This window comes from Agelaius tricolor, unplaced genomic scaffold (genome assembly GCF_023055355.1).
Source record: "Agelaius tricolor isolate 1412-34295 unplaced genomic scaffold, bAgeTri1.0.p SCAF_20, whole genome shotgun sequence".
In the NCBI taxonomy this organism is placed as follows: domain Eukaryota; kingdom Metazoa; phylum Chordata; class Aves; order Passeriformes; family Icteridae; genus Agelaius; species Agelaius tricolor.
In genome coordinates, this window is record NW_027269280.1 from 10,817,342 (window position 1) to 10,838,486 (window position 21,145).

The following is a 21,145-nucleotide window of genomic DNA, read 5'->3' on the forward strand; positions in this document are numbered from 1 at the left end:
TTTTGTTTGTTAAAAGAGCCTTGACAAAGGTGGGATGTAATTGTGTAGAGACTAAAAGCCCATCATTGGCTGAGCAGCTCAGACCTACTGAAAGAGTGAGGCCCCCCTTCCTGGCTGTGTGCTTTAACCAATTACCTTGTGAAGGTAATTACCTTGGTGCTTGCTGGGGCCCTCCCTGTGCCAGCTAACTCTGGAATCCATTGGGGAGAAAGAGGAGAAGGGTGGCAGGGTCACAGGAACACATGAGTGAGCTGAGCTGGTGTTGGGAGAAACTCGTGGAGAGGTGGAAGTGCTGAGGGGAGGTGGGAAGAGGGAAGATTGGCTGCCTTCAGGGAGGGCCAAGCATTAGATGGGCTCAGGTGTTCTGGCTCAGCTGGTTGACTTGGGGGAACGGTGATGTCACACCCTGAGACCTCAGAAGGGGCTCCCAGCCAGCCAGGGCACCCTGCTCAGCTGTGCTGCTGGCTGGAGCAGGGCTGCTTGGGAGGCATCCTGGCTACCCAGCATTCCTACAGGAATACATCCCAATTCAGGTTTTGCACTGATGCTTGGGCCTCTTAATCCTTTCTGAAGTGCTGTGTTACAGGTACTAATTTCAGGGTCTGAATATTTCATATATGCATTGATCTCTGAAAACCCTTACTTTTATTACTGAAACTAGAATAAAGATTCCTATTTACACTACTCCCTGGGAATTTGCAGAGGAGGAGTACAAAAGCAGCTAATCTTTCCTTGTATTCCAGATACCTAGCAAGGAAGTTTTTCTATCTGTGGGCAAAAATGACATTTGGACAAGTTCTCCCTTCCAAAGCCAGGTACATAAAATTACAGAACTCAAAAGTGGAGGTTTTTTGTTGTTTGTTTGGTTTTTGTTTTGCCTTTTGTATGTTTGTGGGGTTTTTTTACCACTGGGCTAAGAGAGTACTGGCTGCCAAGAAAATAGTTGTATGTATTTTGAGATCACTTGAAGATTTTCTTTGGGTACCTTTCTTGCTCTTGCTTTTTTTGTTTGTTTTTAATAATCATGGTTAAGCTTCTATTAACCAAATTAATAGGAATTGTGTTTTGATGAAGTTGATCAGTAAGTGCATATAAATGATGGGATGTGACTGGGATACCTGCTTTAAATTTAACTATTTCCCAAAGTTATGATGACAGAGATTTCACAGATTATTCTGAGTTGGAAAGGACCCACATGGATCATGAATTATTATTGTTTGCACTGTTGTTGTTAATGTATATCTGTGTATGTTTGGTATCTGTCTGACTTGGAAATACCTGTGGCAGATAATTCCTTTCTGCTGTCAGTGTTCTGTGAGCTGCTGAAACCCCATGCTTTGATATTCATTCCTTGTTTTGCATTAATTTGCATGTTCATTCTTGCTTGACCACACCCTTGGGAACTGAAGTAGTTCCCAGTGGGAAGACTTGCATCTGGAATAAGATCAGGTCCTCAGTCATTCAGTTCCATTTTTCTGTATCAAATATATTCTTTTTCTGCCTTTGTTGGAAGTTGGTCCTGTGAGCCTCACCACTCCTCCTGTCCCACCTACTGAGTTGGCACTACCTTGGCTATCAATTCTGCTCATGATGAATTTATTTTTTAAGGGAAATAGATTTTATAAAGACCAGCAAGGAGCACAAGCAATAATGAATTGCCTTTCTAGATTCAGAAGTCCCCAGTTCTCCATAGCTGTGATACCTCTTAATGCATGTGCAATACTGTTCATACACCAGGTCCAAAAAATAACATATAGCTCATTTCTTTTTTCTTTTTTCCTTTTCTGCATGAGTGCTTGGAATGACTTAGCAGCTTGGCTCGGGGTAGGTGGCTGTAAATTGCAGCTTGTGAGAGCATAGATATGTTTTACTGAGAGACCTCTAGGTATTCTTGGCCTAATTCTGCTGTTATTACATGATAAAAACATCAGAGCGTTATAAAATCTGCTGTAGCTTTTGTATTTGTTTATATATATATAAAATATTTTGTGTTAAAATAGCAAAGGACAAGATTAGAAAGGAAAATACATGAATTGTTATCTACTGTTCTGGTTGTTAGAGTAAAACACAGAACTGAGGACTAAAGATGTGCATAGGTCTCAAGTCAACTGATACTCTGATGTTTGACAAGTTAACAACATCTGTCTTTTATTCCTTTATGTGAATTATTTACAGTCAGTAGAGTGATTGCTTCTTGCACTGATTGCATGGAGTCTTCAAATCAAGTGTCACAGTAGGGAAGTGGTTTTAAATGCAATTAGATGTTGTTAGGCTAATCAGGCAAGCCTGGAGAAGAGGTGGTGTCATATTCATTGAAACTGATTTGTGGTCACTCTGGAAACCTGTATGACGTTTCTTCTGCCCAAATCTTTCAACTGTTTAGATGTTTCTATGATCAGAAGATTCTTCAAAAGACTTTTGGAGAGTGGAAGGAGCAGTGGACAGTTTGCAGAGAAAAGAAACTCAGCCTGAGAGCAGACAACCATTACAGGTTAGTGAAATAACTTCCCTTTGGGTTGTGTATGAGACATTTTCTGAAGGAGTTTTTAGTACCAGTGAGCAAGTTCCATCCATGGTACATCTAGGCCAAGAGCAATCTTTTCATTGCTTATTTTAATATTTCACTAAATGGCACTTTCATTTTTCAGGCATTTACTCCTTAATTTGATATTCAAGGCTTGGAGAACTTATGTATGCCAACAGCAAGGCAAGAGGAACAAGAATTATGTTGCAGAGTCTCATGGTAAGTGAAGAGATGGAAATGACCAGTATCTGGGGACATACTGAGATGGGAGTATGCACAGGGAATTTTTTACCAGAATCTGTGTCCCTTGTGCCTGTTTGCACCCTGAGCTCCCCCACCCTGTGGTAGTGCAGTGCTTGCAGGAGCAGATGGCAGGGGGTTCTGTCATAGGGGTGTAGCTGTATAGTTATTTAGGGATGCCAGTGAATAAGCTTAAGGGCCTCTCCATCTGCTCTGGATTGCACTGGTAGTTTTTGAGCTGGTGGCTTGATTTTTGGTTGGTTTTTTGTATGTTTGTTTGGTTTTTTTACTTAATATATTTTCAAGTAGATGTTTTTTGATCAGAAGTTTTACTGGAATTCTCTATCAGCTGTTGCTATAGGCATTAGATAGCAATTCCCTGTGCTTTTAACAGCACTTATTTTATATCTATTGACTGGTCCTTCCAGCTTGTGTCTAGCAATTGAAAGAAGCCCAAACTTTTAAAGTGCCTTTGGTCTTACTGTGTAGGTTCTTTGCTCTGCCAGGGATTTGACTTAGAACTGTCTCTACTGGTAGCAGCTTTCCTGGGTTCAGGGAATGTTTTGCTGAAGGGAGTTGACCCTTGTTTCAAGAGGATACTGAGGTTTTGTTCTGTGCTGATTTGCAGAGGGAGTGAACCGCTCTCTTTGCACATGAACGTAGCCTCAGAATGTCCTAGAGACTGGCACCTTTGGACACAAACTGACAGGCTGTCCAGAGCTCTTTCCTAATGAGTGAGGCCAGAGTATTTACAGCAGAAACTGTGTGTTACTTGGTCAAAAATAGGAAAAGGTGACCTGTATCAAGGTAGGTTAATGCTGGATTCACAAGGAAATCCTAAACAAGAAAAGTCTGGGGTTCCTTTATGTGTGCGTGTGAAGTGGCATGGAATCGATGAGAGTTTATTCTAATGACGTTGCTTTAGTGGTGTCAGTTGTGACAAGCCAACCTGCTGTGAGGAGAATATGCAGTGTGCTGCACTAAGTGGTAAACTGGAATTTGTGACACCACTTCTGTTTTTAGCTGCATGACCAGCCTGCTAAATAAAGTTGACTTGTTTCTGGTTCATTTCTCTGCTTGTAGGAGAGAATAACTCTTGAAAAGCAACTGATGAACTTGATCCACGTTTGTTTTTTTTTAACAAACCAAAGAGAATCCTCTAACTCTTACCCAGTAGAGTGTTACGCTGACTATTGTTGTGCAGTTATTTCCCCTGAGCACTGAAGACAGAGCGGTGATGGGCCATTGTCCGATAATTCACGCTGCTCTGCACAAGTGCTCGGACCGTGCTGTCAGCGATTCTGAGGCTTCTCGCTGGGACACCCTCGAGCAGAGCGAGGGTCGCTGTCATTTCAGGCTTTTCCACAAGGTGTCCCTGCAGGTTGAGGACGCAGAGTCGGGGGCGAGCTGTGGTGGAGTGGTTGAGATTTGCCAGATGACAGAATTTAAGATGCTGCCGTTTTTTGTCATGCACAGCAAAGAGGCAAACTCTGCTCAGGACCTGGCAGCACTGGCTGGTTTATGTTGATGTTCAAAGGACAAAGCATGGGATGCAGGCTGTGGCACTGGCATTCAGGAGAAGAAGCTGCTTGAGGTAAGGGTGGAATACAAACAGGCAGAGAGGCACTGGGACTATAAGGCCTTGGCTGTTACCTGTGTTATGTTATCTTTTCCTAAAAGATAAAAAGTCACACCATGACTTCATTTGGTGTTTGATTTTTGTTTAAGAATTCTTTTGCTTTCTGGGATTTGTGAGTTCTTCTGGCACACCCATAGACTGAATTTAAGAGAGATTTTTACAGCAGCTTGCCAATGCCTGATGGAGCCTACAGGAAGGCTGGAGAGTGACTTTTGCAAGGGCATGCAGTGAGAGGACAAGGGGGAATGGCTTTAAGTTGAAAGAGGGTAGATTTAGATTGAATTTTAGGAAGAAATTCTTTACTCTGAGGGTGGTGAGGCACTGAAATCTGGAGATTACCCAGAGATGATGTTGATGCCCCATCCCTGGAAGTGTTCAAGGTCAGTTTGGATGGGACTGGGAGCAGTGTGGTAAATGGAAAGTGTCTCTGCCCATGGCAGGTGATTGGAACAAGATGATCTTTAAGGTCCCTTCCAACCCAAACCATTTGGTGGTTCTTTGAGAAGATTGTTGTTCATGCCTTTTTCCAGTCAGATGAAAATGATTTTTTGCACCAAATGATGGCACCTGTGTTTGAACTTGTCTGTAACATTGTTTTGGCAGCATTTCATGGGCAGTGTGGAGAAGACAACACTACCAGAAATGCACTGGACATAAAATGAATATTTTGGCTCTGCAGCATTGGGCCCAGAGCCTGCAATTTCGAGTAAGTCTCAGGAGCTTCAGCTACTGCCATTTCTAATGTTTAAGTTGCACACATGTGAAAATGTTGAAAATTGCAGTACTAATGATGGAATATCATATCAGGACATGGGGAAATGGAATGAAGCTGTGTCAGGGCAAGTTTTGACTGGACATTAGGAAAAGGATCTTCCTGAGAGGGTGGTCAGTCCCTGGACAGACTCCCCAGGGAAGTGGTTACAGCACCAAACCTGTCAGAGTTCAAGGTGCATCAAGTCCAACTTCCTTCTTCTTGCAGCACTACTTAAAACTAAATCAGATGACTGGGAGTGTTGTCCAGGTTGATCTTAGCTGAAGTGAAAACAGCATGGGCTTCTTTTTTTCTTTCACTGAAACTGTGGCTTTTTGTCCATTTCATTAAAAAGAAAGGATGGTATTTAATATGACCTGCACTATATGATGCAACAATACTGTTTTAGGGCAGTATTCTGCTAAGGAAAGAAACTTGTGACTTGGGAAGTCTTATAATATCTCATGATGGGATTCCCTTTTATATGAAAATAATCTGAAAGAAACCTGTTGGCAAAAGTATTATATTGGTCTTTTTAATGGGAAAAAGCATGAAAGTATTTAAAAGAGTGAAAAAAATCTTTGACTTTTTCTATGCTGACATTCCTTTGGTGTTTGTTTGGGTTTTGTTGGGTTTTTTCCCCTTTTTTGGGGGGTAACCTCATTGCACATGGCTTTCACCTTTAGAACTTAAATGGAATTTCTTATTGCATGTGTATTCTTCCTCTCCTCCTCTTTGTTCTACTTCCCTAATCTTGTCTGGCTTTTCCCCTTACTGCCCTTGCCCCTTAATTGTTCCTTCAGGCTTGGTTGCAGTGGCGAGAGCTGTATTTACACACCCAGGATGAAAAGCAGAAGGACACCAGGGCAGTAACTCACCATCAGCACTGGGAACTGAGGAGATGCATGGGAGCCTGGCTGGGATACCTGAACCTCCACAGAGTAAAGAAATGCCAGAATGGTGAGTGAAAGTGGGGAGGTGGGACAGAACAGGGCTCACCCCTTTGCTGAGGGCATGGTGGTGGCTTTTTCTGTTCTAGGAAACACTGCAATGTCTCTGCCCAGCCAGGTCATGAGATGCAGCTTGGGCTGTACACTGTGACAGACCTGGCTTAGCTCATATGCTGGATTGTCAGGAAAATCAGCTGCTTTCCACAGGATTTAAAAGAAAATGTTCTGTAATTCCCTTGATGAAAACGTGCATATTCTTGGATTTTGATTGAGATATCTGTGAGAAGGATGTATTCAAGACTTTGATCAGTCAGTCTGTAGATTTTCTTGATAATCAGTCAAATCACAACTCCTATAGGATGGTAAAGGCTGTTACACCAGTTCCTTTGTTTCTTCCCTTGAAGAGTTCAGATATTTGTATGAATTGCTTTTTGATTGGTTGCAGTGGAAAAGAATCTAGCTTGGATGTGTAGGAACTAGTAATAGGAGTATGCTGAAATGTAAGCAGGTTTGAGTATGCTGCACAAGTAATACATGGTCCTACCTTCCCTCTCTGAAGTCAGCACAGCAGGTTACTGCTTTAAAACTGCCTTTGTGATCAATAGGAAGAATGTGATCTCTAGCTGAGAGCCAATGTGAATTCTTGTAACCATTTCTCAGTGTCAGAGCTCATGTCACTTGTGAGCCAGTGGCTCAGATGCCAGGACCTCATCTGATACGAGTGATCCTGGGACAGAACAAGCCATGAGTGATTTGTGTTTGTCTTGCAGAGCTGGCCCAGGAGTTCCACCGGAGCAGGAGGCTCAGGAGCTGCTTCTCCCATTGGCAGCTGGCATGGGAGGGCAGGAGAAGAATGCGTGCTCACGGGAGGGACCTGGAAAAACGAGCAGCAAGGATGGCCTTGTGGAGAGCCTTTGCACACTGGAAGCATTGTATCCAGCCTGGATTTAGTCCCTAGCAAGGCCCTGTTAGGAGCATTCCCGCAGGGGAAGATCCAGTTAATAAGCAGGAGCGTTGTGCAGTAGCCTGAGTGACAATAAACATGTTGTCATTATGTGTATGTAATGCCACACTAACAATTCATTAAACTGTTGTAATTACAGTGTGCTAGCAGCTGTATAAGAGTATATTAGAGCCTGCAGAAGATAATTTATGGGTGTTACTTAAGAGTGAAGCAGAAATACATTGTAATAAGCCAGCAAAATCTAAAAGTTTGACTGTAGTCAAAACTTCTGCAGATAAGAGTGCTGGACGTTCAAACATTGGAGAAAATTTAGATGGAGATGTAGTGCCCCTCTGTGGGGGAAGGTTGTTCTGTGTAAAACATAACTTTAACTCAGTGACAGATGTTGTGCTGTGTGTGGAAGAGGCTCAGCAGTGTGAGCTGGCTGAAAAGCACTACAAGAGTCACCTGCTGGTAAGAGCACTGTTATGTGCTGGGTGTGAGGGGCTGTGGGTGTCCCTCTAGCACTGATGGTGGTGAGCGGGTGTTAGGTGGGAGATACACCAGGTTTCTAAATTCCTATTTATTCTGGAATTTGCCAACTGAATCCAAATGGGGAGACTGTGCTGATCTTCACTACTGGTGAAGTAGATTCATCTTGAGGGTGTTGGGTTACCTGCTCCCTGCTATTCCACGAGATTGCCTTACCCCTTGATTTTTTTTTTTTGTTGTGCTGTTTGCTACAAGAATTAATTGTTCTTCTCTGCAGTAATGTGTGCATGCTGCTTTTCACATAAGACCAAAGATAGCTTGCTGCATGTTCAAGTAGTTGATGTTTTGGGGTTTTGTTGAGGTTTTAAGGGTTTTTTAAAGAAAAAATAAATCCCTGAATGCTATCTGAAAGGTGGGCACAAGCAAGGCTCCAGCTTTTTGGAACTGAACTATTTTCAAGGTTGGATCAGTATTGGTCATTAAAAGAATACCAATAAACTGGTTTGGATTGTGAAGTGAAAACAATAGTGATTATAAGAGCAGGATGATTAGTGATTTGAAGTAGGATGCTCTCATAATGCTGTTTTACCATTTTCTGCCCCCACTCAAGGGATTGTAGGATTGTAGATCAGTTCTAAATGACCTGATTTGGATTACAAATGAAAGTTGTGTTTATTTCTTGTGGTTACAGGAACTTGGCCTCAAGGGTCTTCGGCAGAATGTCCTGGAAACTCGTCTTCAGCGAATGAGAGCAAATCTGTCATCCTGTCAGCATCGAGTTACTGTGAGTTTGACTTTGGTTCTTGTGTCACTTTGTCTTCAGCTGTCCTATTGACCTCCACTGTCACCTACAAAGTACTTTTTTATTACAGCAGTGACTTTGGTCCTAAATACTGATAGCCACAGAAAATCTGTGTGAGTCAACAGCCATTCTTAGATATGTTTAGTTTTTCATTTCCCTGTGTTTATGGTGGATTTTTTCTTTTACCAGAAAAACTTGTAAGAGGTTAAAAAGTTTGGTATATGAGGCAGTGCAGGAGACAACCATTGCAGTATGCAGTTTCATTAGGACTTTAAGAATTTATTTATTTGCATTCTTCTCCTCACTGGATATCTTTGGGGGGTTTTGTGTCTTTCTTATTTTACTTCAGGTGCTGCAGAAGTATTGGAACCGCTGGAAGTCCCGTTTGGAAGAGAAGGAGGAAGAACAGCAGCAGGCCTTAACAGCAGTGGCTCATGCCCGTTACAGGTATGCAGAGAAATATTGATACAGACTTGTACAGATGGGGAATCTGTGGGCCTTTGGTTCTCTTCTTAAGTATGGTAATACCTTTGGGGACATGACTTGATGGCAGCTGCTCTGACATTTTCTGTAATAATGAACAATCTACATCTCCTGCTTCTCTCTGGAATGTAACAGGGAGGTTGGTTAAGCCTAGCTCTGAGTTTTATTTAGTCAGCTGACATTCATAAGACCAATATGTTTTCTGAAGGAATTGTCTCCTGTGTGCTGACATTTTTCCCTTTTGCTTGCCAGGAGAGTATTGATGAGACAGGTGTTTGACACATGGCTGCTGAAGACGTGCAAGCTGCAAGGGTATCGAATGGGGGAGAACAAGGTAAATTTAACTCTTGTATCTTGCTTAGGAAATAGAGGGGATCATTTCATAGTCATTGTCTGTGAATATGAGTTAGCATGAGATGGAGTTGGTGTAAATTCCCTTTTCCCTGGTGAGGGATCAAGTCAGGGGAAAGAGATTACAACCGATATTTATTGATCACCTTTTTTAAGTTGTTTGTTAATAATAGAAACAAGTTATTATTAGAGGATTGCCATTCACATAGTTCATTCACTTATTCCCTCACCCTGTAAAAGTGTGTGTGCTCTCTCTGTCTCACACAGTCTTATAGTTACTTTGTTGAAATAATAATAATACTACTAAATGACCAATCCCAGTCATTTAAGAAGTGCACGGTTATATTGAGAAATTAGCTGCTTCTAGGTAGGTGTCCATAAAGTTCTATACAGGGCCCTTCATTTTTTAAGGGGGGTATGTGTGTGTATGTATGTGTGTGTATATATATATATATATATGTGTGTGTGTGTGTGTGTGTGTGTATAGTCCTGGAGTCTTCCCATGCAGCAGCCACTTTACATGCTCTCTTACATGCTCTCTTACAGAACTCCAAGTTGCCAGTAGCAGGTGTGGGTGTCTTTGTGCAGATATGGCTCATCCTTGGTGGAGGGAGGTTATCAGTTCTTGTACATTCAACAGGACTGGTTTCTGGAATTTATCAGTCCTTAGGAGTCCTTCACATGCTATTTATCAGCTTGTGGTTTTCCTCTCTTTGGCTTGCTGTATTTTGGTGACAGCTCCTCCACCCACATGCACACAGGTACCTGCAGAGCACGTTACACAGCCTCACCCCAGAGGGGCTTTGGTGGTGTGTCCATTGCTGTTCAAGCTCAGAAAACAAATATTGGACAGTTCTGTGCATGCCATCTTTAAGGAGGTGTTTCCTGTCGTTTTCAGCTGCCTGTGCTGTGCATTCATTGCCCCCTTCCCTCCCTCCCTCCATCTCAGGCTGTGCTCCATTTCCAAGGGCGGCTCTTGCGCTGCTGCTGGTCCTGCTGGCGGGGAAGAGCAGCTGCACGTCTGGAGGAGCAGGAGGGCTTGGCTCGTGCAGGAGAGCACTACAGTAACCAGCTGCTGCTAAAGGCCTTCTCTCTGTGGAAACAGAAGACTCAGGAGAGAGAAACAGAGTAAGATTTATTTTGAAACAGCGAATTATTTGGATTGGCTCTCTGGCAACCTACTTTGGAGAGCATTTAATTCACAATGGTGCTCACTGCTCACTCCTTTTTTGTGCTTTGGAGTCTACTAAGTTGTCTTTCAGTAAGTGAATTACTGAAAATAACAAATGTGGACTCAAATCTGTGCTGGAAGTGTCCAGTAACATGGATTGCATTGTAGGACAAATAATTATTTTTCTTATAGGAGGCTCAAGGAGACAGAAGCGTTAAGATTTCACTGTTCAAAGTGTCTGCAGCAGACTTGGAACAAGTGGAGAGAGGTGAGAGAGTTAGCAGATGGCAAAGAGCATGAGCCTTCCTGTTATTTGAATTGCTTGTACTCATATGGCTAGAAGTTGAGTTGTTTAAAATAAACACTAGTCATTCCTAATCTCTCCTCCCTTTTCATGTGGGTAAAACCAGTTTGGTGTATGGGTGGAACAGGAACTGTGTAGGGAGAAGAGAGAATTCTTTTTGTTCATGTATGTAGATATGATGAGAATAGGAATATGGTTTAGATGTACCTGGGGGTGTAATCAGAGTTAGTGTGATGAAATTGTCCCTGCCCAATACTAGATTTGTCCTTCTCAAAAGTTAGAAATTTGCAGCCAGGCCTTTCTGTATGACCTGTATTTGTGTCACAGGATGTCACAAACACAGAATACTTTCATGTGTGCCCCCTTTCCTTACCATGATATGAGGTACCAGATGTGCTTTGCAGCATGTCTTGAAAATCTATGAGAAATTTTATAGTTGGAGCTGCTATGTTGGTGCAGACCTGTTAACTTGAGTGGTTTACATCAGTCTTCAAGAGGATTCCTACAAAGGGCAGGAAAAAAAAGCACCTGAGCTAGGTTGGGGACACAGCAGAGTGCAGCACCAGTTTGAGTGAAAAGCTGGTACAGCAAGGTGAAGGATTGATTCTCCAGAGAATGGAAATGGTCCTTTTCCCTCCTCTCTCTGCCATTACTTGTTTTCCCTTCTTCATGTGTATATATCTTCTGTTTTTTTTCCATTTCCTCCCTCTAGTACGTGGGACATAAGCGTGAGAAATGGAGGAAGCTGGTGCAGGCAGACCTGCATTATCAACATGTATTGCTGGGCAAGACCTTGGCAGCTTGGAAGGTAGGATGGAGCAGCCTTTTGGAGGCACTTACCTGTGTGTGCTGTACCATTTCAGTGAGGGCTGAAGAGCTCCCACACTGCTTCATGGAGGCACACACACTCCACATGTGCAAGGTAGAATGGAGGCTCTTGTATGTAGGACTGTATGAGCTCTTGCATTGCTTTTTGGAGCAGAAGAACCAAGGTAATCTTGTAGCACTGGTCATTGGTGTATCACAGCTAGCATTAACTGTTGTGTAGTGACTGCTTGCTACAGCAAAGCAGCATTTGATTGCAGTGGGTTGTATTTTTTCCCCCTGTACTTTACTGCCAGTGCTACTTATGAGTTACTAAGAGTTGGTTAGATGCTAGTAAGAGTTTCTAGATGTTTCCTCTCCTCACAGGTGTTAACAGTTGAGGTAAATTTTACCTCTCAATGCTATTTTTTTTCCAGATTTACCAACAAAACATACAGTGCATTCTGTATCAAGTAGCTGAGAAGGAGAAACATCACACTCGACTGCTGCTGCGGTGAGCCTCTGCCTAGGCAGCATGAGAGAAGTGACTGCACTGCAGTCAAATTCATTCCTTCCTTTCACTGCCACCTCTGTAACTTTCTGAATGTTTGGTGCTGGGAGTGGACTCTGCCATGCCTTGCTGTTTCTTTGCATGAAGATCATCTAGCTAAAAGAAATCAACCTCTTCCTGTTTGCTATCTGTTTTCTTGAATATTTTTTAAATTTCTGTTTAGTCCTGGAAAGTCATCAGACAGCAAACATCATCATTAATGGTATTAACTACATCTGTTATGGTATTAAAAGAGCCTGGAAGATGCAGAGCCTATCTTGCATTACAGTGAGGAGAGTGATTAAAGATATTATCACATTGCATCGGTTGTAGTTATTTAGTTACCTTATTTTAATGCTATACTGATTGGCTCAGCTGAAACTGCTGATTTCAGACTGTGTTCTGTTTTGCTCTGCCTTCTCTTCAGCAGAGACCTGAAGGGGCAGAAGTTGATTTGCACAACTGAGTTTATAGATGCAGCTGGTTTTTGTTCTCTTGTGAGTAGGAAGGTGCCAAATGAACAAGTGAGAATCATTCTTAATGGGTTTTATTTTTAACTTTTGTGTGTATTTTTGCCTTCAGAGAGGTGGTGTATACGTGGAGAGAAAATGCTCATGCTCTTATACATGAATCTGAGGCAACTACTCGGGCAGATGAGCACTACAGGAGAGCAATCCTGTCAAAGGTAGGATCTGTACAGCAGGTGCCAAGGTCTCAGTACAGCTGCTGGTTCAGGCAGGGGTCAGATAATACAATTAGAAGGATCAAAAGCTTAAATCTGAGAGCCACTACTGAGAGAGATCTGCAAAGTGGGAGTCTCATCTTGTTTTTACAGGTGTCTCTGAAACTTGTCTCTGTAAGCTCGTGGGTTTTTCTCTTCCTTCTTCTCATTCCTTAGAAAGAAGGAAAAACCAGTAGCATGATACAAGATAGTAATATTGGTGAGTGGGGCAGGGAGGGGATGGATGAAAGAGAACACCTTGAAAATGCCAAGGGGACCCTCTGAAATACTTCTGCATTTAATTTGTAGGAAATTCTGTCTGCTGAGCCTTATGTGAAGAATGAGGTGGAAATGGTTCTGTTACAGTGATGGGGGAGTACCTTGTGTCCCCTTCCACTGCAGTGCCAGTCTGTGTCCCAGCTCCTGTTTGCATTTTACCCTCAGGTGCTGCTGCAGTGGAGAGACACAGCCTGGCTACGAGCGTGTCACCGCCACCTGAAGGTGACAGCTGTGCTGGAGGCCAGAAAACAGCTGGATTTAGGTGAGTGATGGAGATGCTGAACTATCAAAAATCCTCACTGTCTGTGAATGAGCCACAGGCAGTGTGTTGTGTTATCTGTACAGATGAGGTGACTGGATGGTCTGTTGTTACAAAGGATGTCCCCACAGAATGGAGAGTGAATTGGGACTCCAGTGATCTGCTGAATGCTGCTTGTGTTACTTTTGTTTCTCTGTTTGCTCTTTGTGCTATATAAGGGATGGCAACACTTCCTTCCTCAAAGGAATTTTCCATTACTAATTTTGAGAACCTCAGACATCTGTTTTGAGGGCAATACAAGTGGTCTTATCAATTACTGCTTCAGTCTTTCTTTAGTAATTCTTACTGAAAGACCCTCAAACTCCAAGCATTTTCATGGTGCCATGGTACATTCTTGGCATGAGGACTCTGAAGCACAGAGGGCTTTCCTAAAGGTTGTAAACAATATCAGTGGCAGCAGGGAAGACTTGCAAGTCACAGCTCCCTGTGTGTTACATGAAGTGTTTCACAGTTCTTCCCATACTGAATACTGTCTGTGCTGAGTGTTGTCCAAGTTGAGTATTGAAACAGTTGGGAAGAGCAGCTGATCACTTGATACTCTGAGATTAATAATCTCCCTTTGGTACATGAATGAATTTATCTTCCCCTAACAGTGCGTTTACAGAGTCTGTTCCTGCACTGGAAGGAATTAATGAGGGATTCTCTGATGCTGAGGGCTCAGCACCACAGGGCAGCACAGCACCACCAGCAGCACCTGCTCCACAAGTACCTGGTGAAATGGAAACATTATCATCAGCAGTGCCTTGGGAAAAAGGTGAGAAGGATCAGCCAACTTCCCAGCCTGTGGGAAGTCATGGATATGGAGGAACACACTGTGCTCCCTGGTGAAGGGAATGGCAGTCTGGGCTGAGCAGGAGCATGACAGCTTTGTGTACTGAGGAGGAAAGAGCATGGCTGTGTCTTGCCTGAAGAAACTGATAGAAGTAACAGACTTAACAAGACAACCTGAGCTAACTGCAAATGAAATCCCTGCTGGGCTTGTCTGCACATGGGGTTACACTGTAGGGCACTTGGGTATTGAGGGTGGCCTCAGCAGAGCAAAGGGAGGGTGATAAAGGCTGTTTGCTGGCTGTTCTAATAGCATTTGTCTAGATAAATGGGGTTTGTCTGCAAGTGACTCACTGTTTTGGTTGCCTTGCAGCTGCTGCAGAGAAGGGGAGATGAACTAATGACTCACAGACTTTGCTCTGCTTCCTTCTCTTGCTGGAAAACTCGGGTAAGGAATTTTGCCCTGGGTAGACACCTAGCTCCTTGCTAGTCATTTTCCCTTCTCCTTCATGTTCTGTTTACACAAGGACCAAGAAAACTTTATTTAAACATTTTCAGGATTTTTTGGTTCATCTAGCATGAGAGACACCTTGCCATAGACTGGGTGAACTGAGGGTTTTCTGCTCTGGCTCTGCCATCACTTCCTCCTTGCTTGGTGCTTTGGCTGGTGTTCCTGATGTTGAGTATGTGAACTCCTAACCTGGTTGCTATGCATTTTTTCCCCTAATAGCTGTTGCAGCAGCAATGGGAAAAGCAGAAGACAGTGCAAGCATTGTGGCACTGGTCCCTTTCAGTGCAGAGAAAGGTAAGGGGCTGTGCAGGGCTGGGGCAGGCAAGTGAGTTGGATGATGTGCAGATTTGACTGCAGGCAGCAGAGTGCACACTGAATGTGTTTCCTTTCCTCTTTGGGGTGCTGTACGTTATTTTGGGATGCTGGAAAACTCCCTAAAATTTCTTAGCTGATTAAAAAATATTCACTTTTTTCCCCATCTGGTCTCTGCTGATTTAAATCTCTGTCCCTTTGTCATCATGGCAGTGTCCTGCTGTTGCTGCAGCTCTGTTTATTCCTATCCAGAGGAAGGGAGGGTGTTGCTGTCTGCAAGGGGAGTCCCTGGCCTGGAACCTGGGTGTGCAATACTCACAGCTCTCATTGTTCCTGTTGCAGGTATTTGATGCTTGGCTCAGGTTTGCCAAGGGGCAGCAGGAGAAGAAAGATGGCATTGAAAAAGTCACAGGAGTTCACCACACAACTCCTTTGAGAGAAGGTGTAACCTGTGCCTTGAGAAACACTGCTGCCATCAAACAGCTGCAGGGACAGCTCCATCCTCAGCCCCAGCTGGAGGTGAGAGAGATTGCTCAGAAATATTTCCAGAACTGGGCTGCTCTGCTCTGTGTGTGTGTGTGTCTTGCATGTCTGTATCTTGGAGCTCCACATCCCAGCTATTGTTTTAGATCCTACATACACTTCTATCTCTGGTTCAAAGCATTTCATTCAGCTGAGATTAGAGGACTTCAGACTTACTAGGAACATTTCTTAATGAAACTATTTTAAAACTGGCCATTTTCTGCCACAGACAATACTCCTGATTGAAACCTTTGCATGTGGGTCAGGTCTCTAAATTCTGTGCTAGAGTGAAGCATTAGAGACTACGTCTGATCTTGTTTTAGCTTTAGCACTGCTTATACCTTCATATGTGGGCTTGTGTCACTTCTGCCTTTGAGAATCAACCCAGCCCTGTGTGTGAAAAGGATGCCTGTATTGACTGCTCTCTTCCTGCCTCTGGGCAGCATTCCCAGCTCTTTTCCAGGTTTTCAGGATACCAGTTGTTCCATTTGCTAATGTGCAGCTTGCCTTGGTGCAGAAGTACCCAGTTAATTCTGCTCACGCAAATGTTACCACAGTGGAGCTCTTGATTTAGTTTCAAGAGCTGGTATGGCTTGGAGGGCATCAGAAATCTTGGTTCCTTCTCCATGGTGCTTCCTGCTCTCAGCCATCAGATGCTTTGCTATTCTTTGTGTTGGCAGGCAGCCTGCAGTCTTCACCAGTCAGTGTATTGTTGTGCCATGCTGTGGAAACAGAGGCTCTCTCCCAGAAATTAAATAAGCCTTTTTCTTTTTTGCCACCTCTGAAGAAGCAAGTGACATTTAAAAGGCCTGATGTTAGTCCAGAGACAAGAGGGCATTCATCAGAGGAAGAGCCGTGGCCTTCAAAATGCAGGCATCTACCACTTCACCCTGCTGAGGAGGGCTCAGTGCTCCGTGGCCTGTGAGTGTAAATTTCCAGTCCCTCCACTGTTTCTCTGGCATACAAATAACTTTGCATATATATAATCCATCTGTCTCATGTTTGTGTTTCCAAGTTTTCTCATTGATGACTTTGGTTCCCTGCATTTTCCTTAGCTCTGACTGCATCCTGTGGCTGGTGGTAGAGTTATGCAAGAGCTGCTGTGTAATGCAAACATCAACCCACACATAGGGGGGTATTTATGACTGTACTTGCCAGTGACATGTAGAACCAGCTCAGCTCAGCTCCCACTTCATGTTTCTGAAGGCAGAACTGACTTTGTGGAGCATTGGCCATTTGTCATAGGAACAGTTATACAGAGAAACACTGAAAGATACCTTTGATGGGACTTGAGCCATCAGGAGAGCTTATCTTGCCTGAGTGGCCCAGTGTCACTGGAGCTCTTGTTTTTTGCACTGAAGTCACCTGATGAAATTATAAATATCAAGATCCTGGTGTACAGAAGCTGAAGTTCATTCTTGCCTCTTTCTTTTCCCTGGGCAAACTATTCCTTAAAAAATTCTATTGATCATGGGGCAGTTGCAAAGAAGAATTGTCTGTGAATCTTCTCAGTGCAGCAGCATAGGAACCCTGCAGGGAAATAAGATTGTAACTTCACATTGCTTTAAGCAAGAATATGCTGCCAAAAGAAGAGTTTCTGCCCTGTTCAGTTGTGTCACTTCCACCATTCTTTGTGTTGGCCCCACCATATGGTGAACTAGATTATCACATTAATACAGGTTGACATTTAATCTTTAACAATCAGGATTGCATGCAAGGAGAATGTTGCAGAGCAGGGATGAATGATGAAGCAGGACTGTTTCTTTAGCTGCAATGCCAGCTGATGCTAGTTTACAAGAATCATAAGTCTGGGGCATTCTTTGTTCTGTTTTTCTTTTCAGAAATGCCATTCAACGAGCCAGGTTACCACCACGGAAGCCTGACTTCCCTCTGGAATCTCTAGAAAGCAAGGAACTGCTGGGATTGCCTTTTACTAGGTAGAAAATCTAATTTTAGAAGTAAAGAGAGTGACTAACAGGGGGCATAGCAGAGCAGCTAATTGGAGAGCTGTATGCAAGGGAGTGACAGGAGTCTCCCCTTTTTTGCACTGAGCTCAAAGGACAAGAGCAGCAGGTTGCAGTGTACAGTGACCTTATCTTTCTTCCTGTACAGGTCAGAGGTGCCCTTTCAGCAAACATCTGGGAATAAATGTCCTGCACAGACTGGGAACTTAATGCTGACACCTCACCCAGAAGAAAGTACCTGTAAATGTCTGTCTCAGATGGACAATGCTGCTCATCCCCATCCCTCTCTCACTTGTGCTTCTCTCCCCACATGGGCACAGGACATGCACCGAGCTGGGCAGGGGCCAGAGCTGTGGTCTCCTGCATCTTTCATGTCCCACATGAGAGCTGGCTCAGCAGAGGTGAGTGTATGCTGGAGGAACAGTTAGTGTGTGTGTACTGGGCTGCTGCCAGCAGGCCCATTGCTCACTGCTGTGTTTTCTTGTGGTTCTTCTGAGCTGCCCTGGTTGAGCTGGTTTTCACTTGTTCTAGCTGTCATCTTTAAAGCTGACCAAGTGAACTGCCTCTAGTTTGCCCCTAGTCTGAAGCAATCCACATGTGGGGTTCTGTATTTCATGCCTTTTTTCTGGTTGTTTTCCTAGCAAGTGATGTAGGGTGCTGCTTCTTTGGAGTTCAGAGCAGTCACAGTTTGCTGTCCAGATTGCAGGGGTTTAAGAGAAACTCAGCTTAGGAGCAGTAGGTGTGTCTAAGAGTTTGAAAAAATTGAAATTCACTTAACCTGCAAGTAGGTGCTTGCTTTTTGAACTCCTTGTTCCACACCAAATGGGAAGTTTTAATCCTGGTGAAATATCTCCATGCTAGAAATCAAAGAGCCCATCTTTTAAGCTCTGCTCCTTCTGTGGGATTTTATGAGAGGGGCTCAGCACCTACAGGACTTGTCTGAGTGGGAGTAGGACTAAGAAGGTCAGGCACATCCCACTTGTAGGGTTTACTTAAGAAAACCCTTTGAGGAAAACCCCAATATCATTCTGATCTTCCAGAGAGGAGGTCAGCCTGCCAATGGTCACAAAGGAGCCCATTCTCAAGACTCCCAACAGAATTCTGTGGAGAAGAAGTTGCCCCCAAATTTGCAGCCACATTTGCTCTCATCTGAAGACTTGGTGGGAAAAGGGAGTCACCAGACTGCAGGTACATCCTCAGATCCAAACTGTAGCAGTTGCTCATCCTCCTCTCTGATCTGTATTAGACTGCAAGTCACTGCCACAGAATGTATGGGAGACAGGGCACCCTTGTGTGCCAGCATCAGGAGGTAAAGGGTACCAGTACTCCTGTCTGGGAAGGTAACTGCAGTTGGGTGGATTCTGCTGAGCCTGGGGGCTAAAGCCCTGCTCTAGGCATTGAGGATGGGAGCTGCTTGAACATTCTTTCAGCAGGAATGTGCTCAGGTGCTGGGGTGTTCACATGTACAGCAGAACTTGCTTCAGGAGGGAAGTTCATCCAGTCGAGCTCTCTGAGATTTCCCTGTACTTGCAGCATGGCTGTAGAGGGGACAGATGTGTCTAAACACCTCCCATTGTGGTGTTTGAAATGACACCAGAGCATGACATTTATTCTGCAGGACTACTGCACATAGTTACTTGTAGACTAAATGTGAAAGACTAAATCCTGAACAGGCCAAAGCAGTATCTGTAGCACTGAACCATCCACCAGAGCATTTTGTATCTTTTATGTGTTCAGACTGAGTCTTCAAGAGCTTGTTCTGTTGTCAGAACTCCTTCCCTCTCACTGTACCTGATCCTTTGGGGTGAACAGGTGCATGTCACAGGGTAACCAAACACATGAAAAGCGCTTGGGAGGGTTCCTTTTTTCCTGTCATTAAAAATATTTTCTGGTTTTTTGACAAGAAGAAAGAGTGGATGTCTGTTCTACCTCCATTGCTTGTGCCTTGTATCTTCCATTCAGCTGAAGGGGAGAAGAGGGAGCACAGATCCAGAGAAGAAACGATGTTGGAGAGAAAGGTGGAAGTTGAACTCTGGCATATCCAGCAGCAGATGCAGTACTACTACAGCAGGAAGCAGGAACTCAAGTAATGCCCCTTTAGCCAGCCTTTCTTCATGTTGTCCACTCTGTTGCATTTTTTCCTGTGTATCTACCCTAGAAATAATCAGTCTGTTCACAGTAGAACTGTGAATGAAACAGAGAGAAGATCCAGAGATTTTTATTTTCTCCTTTCAAGTTCACTCCAGGTGAAGGAGAGTTTGTGCATAACTACTTCTGTAGTCAGCCAGGTGGTTTAATTACACCTTTGGCAGCTCTTGCAGAAGCATGTCAGAGGTATCACTGGGTGTAATCAGTACAAATGAATAGGGCAGAGCAGTTGAAATGTAGCTTTTAGTTATTTCATCAAGAGGAGTGAGCTTTTCCAGCTTTCAATTAAAAAAATTAAATATAGCTGGTATTTGATAAGTGCTCTACTAGAACAAGAAAACAGAAATGCTCAAAAGAAATGGGGCTGGGGGGGGATTTAACTGTCAGGAAAAGAAGAAGTCAAGGGCTAGAATCAGGAGGTGGAGATGACAGTTTTCAGATTCCTCTGCTTTCCAGCATCTTTTGGAGGTTTGGGTTTTTTTGTTTTGTTTTGGGTTTTGAGGTTCTTTTACCTTTTAAAAAAGATTTTAACCATTTGACTGGTTTGAGACAAAAATATGGGTATAATTGCATGTATCAATTGCAAGTCTAAGTTGGCTTAGACTGTTGAGCTCTTAATTTGGATAAGAATCCTTCTAATCCATTTTATCAGGTGCTGTCAGCAGCAGGCAGAGATTCTGCAGCAGTGGCTGGAAATGAGCAAGCAACCAGGAGCCCAAGATGGTGTGCAAGGAGTTCAGGAAGAATTGGGTCAGGTGTGTACACAGCATTTCAACTGAAGCTACTGAAGTGATTATCACTGTGCCTAAAGGCTGATGGTAGCTGTAAGGAATTGTGTAGTAAGCTGTTAGGAAATTGCCAAGGGAAATTTGTAGTCAGAAGTAGGCTGAGGAGCAGAAGAGGCTGTGTAGATGCCTCTTCCTGTTTGTTCAGAAATGTAACTCCTGCTCCAGCAGACCTTTCTGAGGCTATTTCCAAGCTATGGATCAAGTTTTCATAGACTCAATCTCAACGTTTTTTCTGCAATTTTTTAAGACAATTCCCTGTGTGCAGACTGGACCTGCCCTGCTTTCAGGCCCCAGGGTCACAGAGCCAGGTGTGGGTACTGGTGCCTCTGAGCTGTTCCTCAGTGACATCATCTGCCACATACTGGCCCTCAAGTGAGATAATACAAAAGCTGCTGCAGCAGCTCTTGCTGTCAAAAAGACTAAATATTGTCTGACTGTACAAACTTGTGTTGATGCTGATGCACTTGTGTTCCTTGCAGGTGCAGGTGAGGATCAGCACTCTGACCAAAGCACAGCTGGCTGAGAGGCAGCACGTGCAGGCCTTGCTTGCCCGCCTGCGAGACATCCAGCTCGCCCTGGATCTGTAGGATCTACAACTTCCCAGCTCAGGGGTAGGACTTTTTGCCCCTTTCATAGCAGGGGACAATGGAAGAGATGTATCCATTCACTTACTTCTATGTATGGAATTTATATTTGATAAATTAAATGAAAACAATTTTGCTTTTTTAATTGTTACTGTAGCTGGAGCTACATCTACCTCATGCTGTACTTGCAATACCTAGTTTAGGTTACCTGTCATGCCACAAAGA

At 43.7% G+C, this 21,145-nt stretch overlaps 1 protein-coding gene across 10 annotated transcripts in view; it reads left to right on the forward strand.

Moving 5' to 3' along the window:
* SFI1 (SFI1 centrin binding protein) overlaps positions 1-21,145 on the forward strand; it is a 30,934-nt gene that overhangs the window by 5,025 nt on the left and 4,764 nt on the right. For 5 of the 10 annotated variants that reach the window (XM_071445570.1, XM_071445571.1, XM_071445565.1 and 2 more), the window contains 28 exons: positions 744-815; positions 2,384-2,491; positions 2,649-2,743; positions 4,241-4,358; positions 5,007-5,109; positions 5,958-6,114; positions 6,875-7,036; positions 7,451-7,521; positions 8,231-8,323; positions 8,691-8,788; positions 9,077-9,158; positions 10,074-10,303; positions 10,539-10,614; positions 11,363-11,458; positions 11,892-11,968; positions 12,587-12,689; positions 13,170-13,266; positions 13,917-14,077; positions 14,465-14,539; positions 14,822-14,896; positions 15,257-15,433; positions 16,224-16,357; positions 17,278-17,373; positions 17,549-17,801; positions 18,441-18,588; positions 19,363-19,486; positions 20,201-20,303; positions 20,816-21,071. In XM_071445570.1, coding sequence (XP_071301671.1) covers positions 744-815; positions 2,384-2,491; positions 2,649-2,743; positions 4,241-4,358; positions 5,007-5,109; positions 5,958-6,114; positions 6,875-7,036; positions 7,451-7,521; positions 8,231-8,323; positions 8,691-8,788; positions 9,077-9,158; positions 10,074-10,303; positions 10,539-10,614; positions 11,363-11,458; positions 11,892-11,968; positions 12,587-12,689; positions 13,170-13,266; positions 13,917-14,077; positions 14,465-14,539; positions 14,822-14,896; positions 15,257-15,433; positions 16,224-16,357; positions 17,278-17,373; positions 17,549-17,801; positions 18,441-18,588; positions 19,363-19,486; positions 20,201-20,303; positions 20,816-20,923 — 3,292 coding nt within the window. In that variant the 3' untranslated portion in view covers positions 20,924-21,071. Of the gene's footprint in view, positions 1-743; positions 816-2,383; positions 2,492-2,648; positions 2,744-4,240; positions 4,359-5,006; positions 5,110-5,957; positions 6,115-6,874; positions 7,037-7,450; positions 7,522-8,230; positions 8,324-8,690; positions 8,789-9,076; positions 9,159-10,073; positions 10,304-10,538; positions 10,615-11,362; positions 11,459-11,891; positions 11,969-12,586; positions 12,690-13,169; positions 13,267-13,916; positions 14,078-14,464; positions 14,540-14,821; positions 14,897-15,256; positions 15,434-16,223; positions 16,358-17,277; positions 17,374-17,548; positions 17,802-18,440; positions 18,589-19,304; positions 19,487-20,200; positions 20,304-20,815; positions 21,072-21,145 lie in introns of those variants that run through there. The other 5 variants (XM_071445572.1, XM_071445566.1, XM_071445575.1 and 2 more) reach the window with 5 other exon arrangements.